Raw genomic sequence first — 11,388 nt, forward strand, 5'->3', positions numbered from 1 at the left:
ATATATCTACCAAAACCCTGTTCAATATCAGAAGGGGATAATTTACCCAGTTTTGAATTAAAGTCACCCAGGAATTGCAACTCCACATTAGAGGGGACATTCTTGGCCTCTCTTAGCTGCCCATAAAAGTTATCCAAAACAACTGGATTTTTACGGACTAGCCCCTGATGTGGACAGTAGGCATTGATCACCCTGCAACGTAGGGGTGTACCGCTACGTGAGGGGATGCAAATATCGACATAGCATACCCGGTCACTGATGTACTTCCAGCAAACCACATAGTTCATCATGCGAGGACTGATTATAAAACCCAAGCCTCCATGGCGACTGTCCAACTGCTCGAACAGAAACAAGTTAAAACCGTTGCGCAAAACAAGGCTGTCTGATTCGGTGACTTTAGTTTCCTGCAGAGCGCAGATGTCGACATTGTACTTTTCACAGTCTAATCCTAGTAACTCACGTTTACTATGTAGGCTATCATCTTGCTGAACACCGAGCCCACGGATGTTAAATGTGGCGAAGCTGATCATTAATGCAATGGTTGTTGATACAAATGATTTCTTCTTCGGGTTAAATATGTTGGAGTTGGCGTCACCACCGTCTCCACCGCTGACATTACTCGAACGGACCATCTAAAATTATATCTAAAAATTACATCTAAATTATATTAAGATTGAATATTCATTATTCACGATATTTGCCTCCTGATAGTTGGATAATATCCGGTTGGAAGAGACAAGGACAAATGAAACAGGAAGTTAGGAATGTAGGCAAACTTTCATTATTTCAATCATGAGACTGATAAACAGCGAAATATACTCCATCATTTGATATTTACCTCCGTTTGCAGGTGAGAAACAGTCATGGTAAGACGTGGGGAGAAGAGGGGTATTTTAGAATTAAGAGAAATATCAACTCATGTGGTATCGAGGAAGACATGGCGGTAAGAATACCTTTTACTTGGTTTATTTTATTGTATATTCATGGTTATTTTTTCTTTTTCATTTAACATTTTTGAACGCAGTGAAATTATTTCAAATCCTTTCTGAAGCAGTTATTCAAAGACAAAAGCTGACTAAGGAAAATGAAAACATATTTTAGAATATGATCGTAATGATATGTGAACAAAAAATGATTGATTAACTGAAATTAACTGAACTCACTTCAGGCAGTAGTGATAGAAGGAAGGCACATGAAGAAAACAATAGCTCCAAATTAACCGTACTCCCCTCAGGCAGTAGTGATAGAAGGAAGGCACATGAAGAAAACAATAGCTCCAAATGGATGTCCTCTTGATAGACCTTACCTGTGTGAGGATATTTACACTTGTACCGCGCAGACTGAATGTACCACTGCTATGGTGAGATAAGTTTATGGTTTTAATTAAATTAATTAATTTTATGGTTTTTATGTAGAGTCGGTTATGATTGAACTTTATTGCCTAACACATGTTTTTTAAAGCTCTTGCTACTATAAACTTTCGTATCTGCGCTTGTACCTTTCAAGAACCCACTTCCAGTAACAATTAATTAATTAATTATTAGTAATTAATTAATATATTAGTGATAATTACTTTTACATCAAGAACCCACCTATTATTAAGTTATTTGCCTTGTACTTATATCAAACTTACCCCCTAGACTTTCGCCTAATAATACAATAGTCTAATATGAAACATCGTTTCTAGGAGGAAGAAGAAGAAGAAGAAGAAGAAGAAAAGGAAGAAGAAGAAGAAGAAGGACCTGCCGCTCTGATCAATTCTGGTAAGAATATTGTTATTTTTTCAGTGAAAAGTTACGATTAAGGCATGATATTCTGACTTATTACAGAGTCGGCTGGAATGATTCTATTTTATGAAATCGATGCGAATTCATTAGTTTTTGATGGGTGTCCTATGTTTTCTTGTCACCATTTATTATTTATATTAAAGCCAAATAAGAGCTTGTATCTCCCGACAAAGCTTCATAGATAAGCTTGTTTCCAATAAGATCTCATTAGACTTCAAGGTGTAAGAATCTGATAACGTTATTTAACAGGTGCATCCTCAATGCAAAGACCTGGAATCCCAAGCAGTTCTTCCTCCAGATCTAGTTCTTCCTCCTCAGGCTCAAGGCCGGGTATTCCAAGCAGAGGTGTGTTATAAATAATTATTCTTTTAAATGCACATTAATTTATTAAAAAAATCCCTAGTGCACAAGATAAATAAATAAAACTGGGATCATATAAATTTTATATACTCTCTATTCAAGCGTTAAAACACTTTTATTTCAGGGTCCATGTCATCTAGCGGGGGATCTAAATCAGGTGCAATATCAGCAGCAGATGCAATGCGGATGCAACAACAAATAGCGAATTCTAGAGGCAAGAGTGGACTTCCAAGCAGCAGTTCCTCCTCAGGCTCAAGACCTGGAATCCCAAGCAGTTCCTCCTCCAGATCTAGTTCTTCCTCCTCAGGCTCAAGGCCGGGTATTCCAAGCAGAGGTGTGTTATAAATAATTATTCTTTTAAATGCACATTCATTTATTAAAAAAATCCCTAGTGTACAAAATAAATGAATAAAACTGGGATCGAATAAATTTTGTATACTCTCTATTCAAACTTCTCACTTACGTTAAAAAACGTTTATTTCAGGGTCCATGTCATCTAGCGGGGGATCTAAATCAGGAGCAATATCAGCAGCAGAAGCAATGCGGATGCAACAACAAATAGCAAATTCTAGAGGCAAGAGTGGACTTCCAAGCAGCTCTTCCTCATCAGGCTCAAGACCTGGAATCCCAAGCAGTTCTTCCTCCAGATCTAGTTCTTCCTCCTCAGGCTCAAGGCCGGGTATTCCAGGCAGAGGTGTGTTATAAATCATTTTTCTTTTAAATACACATTAATTCATTCACAAAATCCCTAGTGTACAAGATAAATAAATAAAACTGGGATCGAATAAATTTTGTATACTCTCTATTCAAACTTCTCACTTACGTTAAAAAACGTTTATTTCAGGGTCCATGTCATCTAGCGGGGGATCTAAATCAGGAGCGATATCAGCAGTAGAAGCAATGCGGATGCAACAACAAATAGCAATGTCTAGAGGCAGAAGTGGACTTCCAAGACGAAATAAGGTATGAAAATAGACTGGATTTCATTGCAAATTGTTCAGCAGATTATAATTAATAGGAAGTTGTATGAAGTTTTGACCTTATTCATTTTGCAGTTTTTGGTTTTGAGGTTTTTCCATTATATTGACACTTATCCGATATTTTGTTTAAGTTCATTTCTTTTTAGAAGCGACACAACATTCAAAAGGCGAAAAAAACAAGATCAAGGTCCAAACGTGCAGCCTGTGCAGACCGATTGGGAGCAGCTAAGTAAGTTCTATTTTCTTATTTCATGTTTTAATCATGTTTTATCAGATTTTAAAATTAAAGTCAATGCTTTGTCTGTGATTGCTTACAAACACAGTACTTGCGAAAATTGTGCTTGCAAACATTGTGCTCTCAAACATTGTGCTTACAAACATTGCAAATATTGTGCTTGCAAACATTGTGCTTAACACCATTGTGCTTGCAAACATTGTGCTCTCAAACATTGTGCTTAACACCATTGTGCTTAACAACATTTTCTCGCAAACATTGTGCTCACTCACTCACTGCAGGTGTGCTGCGCTCATAGCCAGAGGAGCAGATGTCTGTGGTGGTTTCTATTTACCAATGTGTCTTTGGACTTGCGATAAATGTGAAAAGTAAGTTTAACTTTACATTTAGACAAGAGTTAAGGAAAAATGCAATCGAAGAAGAAAAATCTTTATTTCTAGAGTATAAATTTGAGGTGTTTTTTATTTGTAGTAGAGGCTATGGTGATTCGATTAATACCTCATTTTCAACAGCCTTAGCTTTCCCATACTGACCTTTTTCCCCCGCCTCAGTGCTGTCGTGAAAGAGAAGAAAGGCTCCGAAAAGATCGGAGAATGTATACCTCCTTACATACCTTATGGTAAGTTAATTTTGGTATTCCATAACTGATTAGGTTGAATAATTACTAAAGGGTTTCATTTGTGATACTTTAGTTTTTAAACTTTCAAATAAAAGCAGGTTGTGTGATAAATCTATTTTTAATGATGTTTTTAACCCAGGAAAGGTTTTGAACAAGAATAAAATCATGAAAGCCAATGAAGAATTAGAGGTAAGATTCCAGTTTTTTTTTTTAAATTTCTGCAGTCACATCCCGTGAAAAATAAAACTTCGTCCTTATATCAAGAGTCTGATATGTTTTCGATCGCAATTATCACAGTTTTGATAAATATACTGCCCCTTGCTCTTACCATGATCCGATCAACCCAAACCGTAACTGTAACCGTTACCCTGACCGTAACCCTAACCATTTCTCTAGAGACGTGCACCACCGTGATTCGCCGCCAAAATTTTGACCCAGACCGCCGCCGCGAAATTTTTACCCAGACCGCGGTCTTTAAGCTTTTAAGGTATTGGCCGACAAATCAACAAATACATGACAGCTGTTGACGATAAATTAGTTCTTCAATATAGAGTGATATTAAAAAATCAATTCTTATACCTTAAGAACGACAAATTTAGTCTAGACTAAATGTGTCAAGCATGCAATAAAAGTTTAAATGTGTTTAATCGATTCATCAGATCGAACTCGTTCAGAATCCGGAGAGAAGAGGGAAAATTTTGAGGGAAAAATGAGGCTAACAAGACATTTCTAATTTTTGAATTATATCTGAATAATAACGTCTATCAAAGCATCCTCTGACCTAAAATGCATGAGATAGATTCTCCGCGCCGACCAATTTTGGCGTCCAGACCGCCACCGGACCGCCGCCTAAAAGTAACATCATGTTATACTACTATTACTAGTCTTCATCATAAATCATCGATAAGGTCTTTCTAGTATCTAGGAATTAATATTTTATTAGTTCTTGACCGAGGTCACTGAAAATTGTTTATTATTTTTTAAATCATCGAATATCTTATATAAGTAAATAATTAAATAATAAGAAATGTCTAAGTATAAGTGTAGACTTTAAGCAAATCATCAAAGGAGTTGCAAGAATTTGCACTTTTGTAATTACCAGCAAATTTAGAACCTCAGGAAGCTTTGATGTGTTGATAACATCCAGTTTACTTATTTATTTATTCAGCGTTAATTTATACAATAAATTTGTCTAGTCTTATATTAATATCTTACCTTAATTTAAAAAATTAGACTTAATCAACAACGTAAATTTGCTTTATAGTTTATACTCCCCGACACATACCTACCTCCAGGCGCACTAGCCCGGTTCATAAAACTAAATATTATCAAATTAAAATTTATATAGTTGTTCATAAGGCCAAATACAAAAAATTTTTAAGCTGCAACTCCAACCGGGACCACTGTCACCTGCCACGCCCATTTTTATCAATTTTTAACAGGTAAAAATCTTCATATCATCAAATTAGGCATAAAGGAGTGCTTTTAGTGCTCCAAAAGTTTGGGGTCTAATAGTGATGGTAGAAAAAAGTTAACTCAAGTCAAAGTCTCAAGTCTCCACGACGCTTGGTTTTGGGCGCACCGGATCTCGCCTGGTGCACACTTTTGATAATTTTATTGCAATTCAAATAGTGCCACAAACTTTACATTATTTATTAATTTACTTTATCAACAGGTGGAGTGCCAACCTGGGTATACTCTAGTCGGAACAACCAACAAATGTCTGATTCAAGATATCTTTACTAATGATGATAAAGATGCTAGACTACTACCAGAATGTATCAAGGTAATTTAATAAAATTTTAAATTCTAAATTTCAACTACTATTGTTCATAAATTTGCTTGTTTACTGAATCTAAACCTTTTCATACATTATTATACTTACGGAATCGTCAACCCCAGTCCTAGAGTTCAATTTATTGTATAACATTATATCGAGAAAGTGAAACTCCAGTTGAGGATGAAGGGGGTTAGGACCCCTTTAACTGAACATTATACATTTACCTTATTATACGTGAACATAAACAATTCGTCGACTAAAAAGATGTTTTCTTAGCTCGGTGAAGATGTTCTTATTGGCGATGGTTCGACTTACAAAGGGACAAAGAAGTCTTACAATTACCATGGCAGATGGTTTGAATGTGATAGCTGGAACTACGATGTCTTCCGAGGTTACTTTTTTATTATTTTTTTCTTTTTAAACAGTATTTTTTAATTAAATGAAAAAGTGCAATATATTAACTCATGACTGGCTCTAAGTTTGAAAGTTTTGGAATCAATATTAGGCACCATACCACGATAGAGAAGCTTTTGTTATTTAAGAAATCTTATCAATATGATTAATAATTAATTATTTAATAATAATAACTCTTGTCAGGTGTTCTGATGGGCGAAAAAAAGGCCATGGAATTTCTTTTGGGAAATCACAATTATTGCAGGAATCCCGGTGGAATGGAGGTATATTAATTTGAAATAATTCATCACACCACGAGACATGACGTCACACACCACGTGACATGACGTCACACACCACGTGACATGACGTCACACACCACGTGACATGACGTCACACACCACGTGCCATGACGTCACACACCACGGCATCTATAGTAACATTATTAATGATATTAATTATTGTAACCATAGTAACCATAGTAACCATAGTAACTGCATGGCGTATTGACCATAATAATCATAGTTCCCATGGTTACCATATTTACCATAGTAACCACAGTAACCATAGTAACCATAGTATCCACAGTAACCACAGTAACCATAGTAACCACATGTTAACCACAATAACCACAGTAACAACAGTAACCATAGTAACCATAGTAACCACAGTAACCATAGTAACCACATGTTTTAACGGCCAGGTAGCGCAGTTGGTTAGCCAGCTTTGCAATCGTGAGATTGCGGGTTCAAATCCCACTGCCTGCCTGGTCGTGGGGTGAGTGTCGTTGACATTCAGCTAAGGATCGTGAGTGGTCTATGCAGCCCCCCGGTCTACTCAGCCGAATACTCGAGAAATCGGGTGTAAGGGTTAAATGAGGAGCTGCACATTACAGCAAAGTCTCGGGCGAAGAAAGTATGGTACACACTACCTTAACCGTCACTGGCTAAAAACAAATCCTTCGGCTTCCTGTAATTGGCTGGTTGCACTTGTGTAACAATATGGCTGTTGGAATACTCCGAAGTAAAATAAGTGTCTAGATAAAAAATTTAAAAAAAACCATAGTAACCACAGTAACCATAGTAACCATAGTAACCACAGTTACCACAGTAAGCACATGTTAACCACAATAACCACAGTAACCATTGTAACCACAGTAACCATAGTAACCACAGTAACCATAGTAACCACATGTTGACCACAATAACCATAGTAACCATAGTAACGATAATAACCTATTCCAGCCAGTACCGTTCTGCATTGGAAGCGCACGTGGTCTCGGAGAAATAGTCTACTGTTTCGAGCACCCTGGTTGTGATACATGCAAGGGAGCTGTTAACAAATACGAAGCTTCGTACTGTGAATCACAGTAAGTTTAGCTCATAGATACGAACTCGTGATCCGAGAGTTTAGAATTTAGCAATGAGTTCTTGAGTCGGGAAGTAGTACGAACTTTTTTTTCTGTAACATTTCCGCATTCTAGCTATCTTTACAGACTACAGCTATACTAATTTCTAATTTCTAATTACGGTATTTTACAAATGTTGAATCTGAGGTCCTCGTCACCCCTCAGGAAGAGGTTCTGCAAGTACGGAGACAGAACCACCAAGGCTAGAGTATCCTTTACGTTGGATGTTTGCCAGGCTACCTGTTGTGCTGAAAACCAGTGCTCTCTGACATAAGATATTCTGCACGTGCGCTGGAGTGTGACTTTACTGCGAATAAAGACGACGATTAAAGAAGTGACGATATGAACTTGCAAAATGGAAATTGTAAAGAGGACTTGCAATTATTATTGGTCCGTATGAAAAAAAGCCCGAAATGTGTGTTGACTCGCATATAGAAATAAAATGACTGAGCATGATTCATCGTATGAAGTTTAAAGATTAGTATTTGTCATCAACTAGCGTTTTGAAAATTTGCGCTCTTTCGCAAGAAAAACATAATCACTTTTTGAAAATCGGAAACCAATTAACGATCAATTACAGGAAATAAGTTTCGGTAATTTATCGTTAATTGGTTTTTGCAATTTTCAAAAAGTAGGTCTGTTTTGACAATTGGTCTTTATGTTTCACATTTTTATATAATATATTTCGTAACCCTAATACTATGCCGGACCCTCAATTCAGTTTAAAGATTTTTTCGCAAATATTCTGATACATCGTTTGACAGTGTTACAGTCGAACAAAAACTCTGTATTGATTACTCAACTATATTTAATGTAGACCGAGGAGTCCTAACTCTACGTGGGTCCTGAGATGACGTTTTTCTTGTTTAAATAAATATAATGTTGACAACTCCAATTTCATACTTTTTAACTTCTAATATTAAATTATTATTTTGAAAAGTTTTTCGATTATCACGAGCTATTCCTTTTCATAATTAATTAATTAATCAATTAATTACATAATTATGTTAAAGAGTTGATAAATTTTCGGCTTTAAGTGACCTGTTCTATGTTGTTGATATGACATTGGGGTTGTTCGGGTTATTATTTCATATTTTGATACGAAAAGTTTTTAAGATTATCAAGCGCTATTCCTTTTCATAATTAATTAATTAATTAATTACATAATTATGTTAAAGAGTTGATAAATTTTCGGCTTTAAGTGACCTATCCTATGTTGTTGATATGGCATTGGAGTTGTTCAAGTTTCTACATATTGTATTGGTTAACAAAAAAACCGCTTTGAATATCTATATAGATTAAATGATTGAAGGATGTTTGATACGAACAATTTTTTACGATTATCACGAGCTACTCCTTTACATAATTAATAAATTAATCAATTAAATAATTATGTTGATAATTATGTTGATAGAGTTGATACATTTTTGGCTTTAAGTGACCTCATGTCCAATGTTGTTGATATGGCATTGTATTGGAGTTGTTCGGGTTTCTACTCTGAATATCTATATAGATTAAATTTAAAGGATTGAAGGATGTTTGGCCCATGTTTGGCCCATGTTTGGTCCATGTTTGGCCCATGTTTGACTCGTGTTTGGCCTATTTTTGACCCATCATGTTTAGCCATAAGAATATATAAATATCAGTTGATCATCATTTTTACCGCTACGTGAAGTTTTAGTGATCTAAATTATAGTACCCGCAACACTTAGTGACGCTGAATCATAATTCGAAATTATAAACACTAAAAAATAGAAAATACCTTCTCGGACCTTATTTGACCGGACATTAAATGAACGAACATAATTATGAACGGAAATTAAAATGAACGCTCGATGGCATTCAAAACCATCAAAAATTTACATTTTTAAATCTTTTTTTTGAGTTTTTAAAATTTTAGCAGATAATTTGTAAATTAATTTTGTATACAATGAGCAAGAAAGGCAGTCGTTAAGCAGTAAAAAATATTTGTAGATCAGTGTATATGATCATGAAAGTTATGTATAAAATCTCGGCAAGCCTCGTGGGCGAAAGTTTTGATATTGCATGAGAATTGGCATGTGATAAATGTATACCTTATCGAATGACGAATCTCATTTGAAATTGTCAAAATATCTATGATTATGAAAGTTGTGTAAAAACAACTAATACGAAATATGACCAGATTTGATGATCATATCACAGGTCATCTTCCTCAAATGGGTTATCGTGCATTAAATATTCCATGCTTATAAAAGCATCATACCAGTAATACCTGCTTTTTGAAAACAATTTTTTATTTGACCACCTCGGTCCTGCATATCAGTGTAAACGTTTACAAGATGTGGAGGTAAATAATAACTCCGAAGAATTGAACGAGGAAAACAAAGATCAAGAAAGTGTTCATGCCATAATGTGATACTTAGAATATTTGAATTGTATAATAACTCGTTTTTCATTGATCCAACGATATAGTTTAGTCCGAATCCGATGATAGATTTTACGATTGACTGAAATTAAAAATTTGTCATATCCTAAACATGAGTTTGCAGTGGAATAATTTTGGAAAAAATCTCGACGGATTTTAACTTGGACGGACCTTAAACGGACGGACTTTATTTGAATGGACATTAAGATGAACGCTAGGACCTCCAGTGTTCAATTAATGTCCGTTCAAATCTGGTCCGATTACACCCCAGTTCCATGGCCGGATATTATGCCAAATTATTAAACGGAGGTCCATTTCCCGTAGATCATCTCCGGAGATGATTCTCCGGCTCCGTCTACTGTAGTAGACGGAGATGAAGCTCTCCGGGAATTTCTCGGAGATTGATTCATACAGAATCATACAGAATCAACAAAATTACCGTAAATGGTCTCCGGTCGTTGAACTGCAAACCGGAGAAATATCCGGAGAAATATCAGTAGACGATCTCCGTCTAATAATTTGGCATAATATCCGGCCATGGAACTGGGGTGTAAGGTAGTTGACATCTAACACATATTAGCTCAAAAAATAGCACCATGAGAACATGAGATGTATAACCTGTAGTTTTATCTTTAGTACCATGTTCAAATTGCAAACAACCAGTAATAAACAACCACTCATGATTCGAGATTAAACAGTTGCCCTTTGCTTTATCGAGACAGTTTTATTCCACTGCTTCAGCTTGTTTTCCAGCTCTCACATACAGCTTAAATACTTATTACTTTATTAAATATTGATGGCAACTAAGGTTTTTAGAGTTAAAGTTGATATACAGTTGTAGTGAGCTATAGTGTAGTTTGACTGATAATTGTTGTTCACCAATTTGTGTCGATACACGATCTGTTGAGCAGTGCCCATTTAAAGATTAATTAATTAATTAAAGATTTTAAGGCGTTAGTGCCGAGTAATGCCTCCGGTAGCGCTCCTCAATCAATCAAACCATTTAACTAATTTATGTGCTACTTTAACTCTTAAAATATGTAACAAGTACCATGTAATGATTTAAATTGATTAAATAGTAGTATGCGAAAAGTAACATTAATTAAATTGTTTCAATTATTATATAACTATATAATAATAATTGTAACTGTTTACTCTACTACTCTATGTGAATAGAACAAACTTACAGCTTTTTGACGGTAACTATTTCGACTTTTTCATTTTCTATCAATTTTTAGAGATTATCATCTATACTTAACCGGTATTTAAGCATAATCTGTTAAAGATAATCTACAAAATAAATACATATTGTTGTCTCCTGGCACCACTTTGGGGTAAGACGGGTTCCCGGGTGCCTGCTAGTATAGTGAGTATACGCTAAGTAATCTGTGTCAAGAAGTGAGTGTTAGGGATCTCATT

General features: G+C 35.5%; 1 protein-coding gene across 4 annotated transcripts; it reads left to right on the forward strand.

Moving 5' to 3' along the window:
• Window positions 1–856: 856 nt before the first annotated feature.
• Window positions 857–9,230, forward strand: LOC134824284 (uncharacterized). Of its 4 annotated transcripts, none has more exons than XM_063836090.1 (16): window positions 857–943; window positions 1,235–1,360; window positions 1,688–1,763; window positions 2,037–2,132; window positions 2,272–2,481; window positions 2,632–2,841; window positions 2,992–3,110; window positions 3,274–3,356; window positions 3,644–3,730; window positions 3,914–3,981; window positions 4,121–4,170; window positions 5,657–5,767; window positions 6,038–6,152; window positions 6,359–6,438; window positions 7,399–7,523; window positions 7,728–9,230. In XM_063836090.1, exons 1-16 carry the CDS (start codon window positions 938–940, stop codon window positions 7,834–7,836), a joined length of 1,671 nt encoding a protein of 556 aa, XP_063692160.1. In that variant the 5' UTR covers window positions 857–937; the 3' UTR covers window positions 7,837–9,230. The 4 variants fall into 4 exon arrangements, with proteins under 4 accessions (XP_063692160.1, XP_063692161.1, XP_063692163.1 ...); XM_063836091.1 differs by having other exon boundaries at window positions 1,691–1,763; XM_063836093.1 differs by lacking the exon at window positions 857–943 and having other exon boundaries at window positions 1,277–1,376; window positions 1,710–1,763; window positions 7,728–8,411.
• The last annotated feature ends 2,158 nt before the right edge of the window (window positions 9,231–11,388 follow it).

This window comes from Bolinopsis microptera, chromosome 12, assembly GCF_026151205.1.
Source record: "Bolinopsis microptera isolate Bmic1 chromosome 12, MBARI_Bmic_1.0, whole genome shotgun sequence".
Classification (NCBI taxonomy): Eukaryota; Metazoa; Ctenophora; class Tentaculata; order Lobata; family Bolinopsidae; genus Bolinopsis; species Bolinopsis microptera.

Bases quoted from the DNA above. Each gene is read 5' to 3' on its own strand.
- LOC134824284 (XM_063836090.1), top strand. The intron at 1,764-2,036 runs GTAAGAATATTG...GTTATTTAACAG, and splicing joins TGCCGCTCTGATCAATTCTG to GTGCATCCTCAATGCAAAGA. The intron at 3,731-3,913 runs GTAAGTTTAACT...CCCCCGCCTCAG, and splicing joins ACTTGCGATAAATGTGAAAA to TGCTGTCGTGAAAGAGAAGA.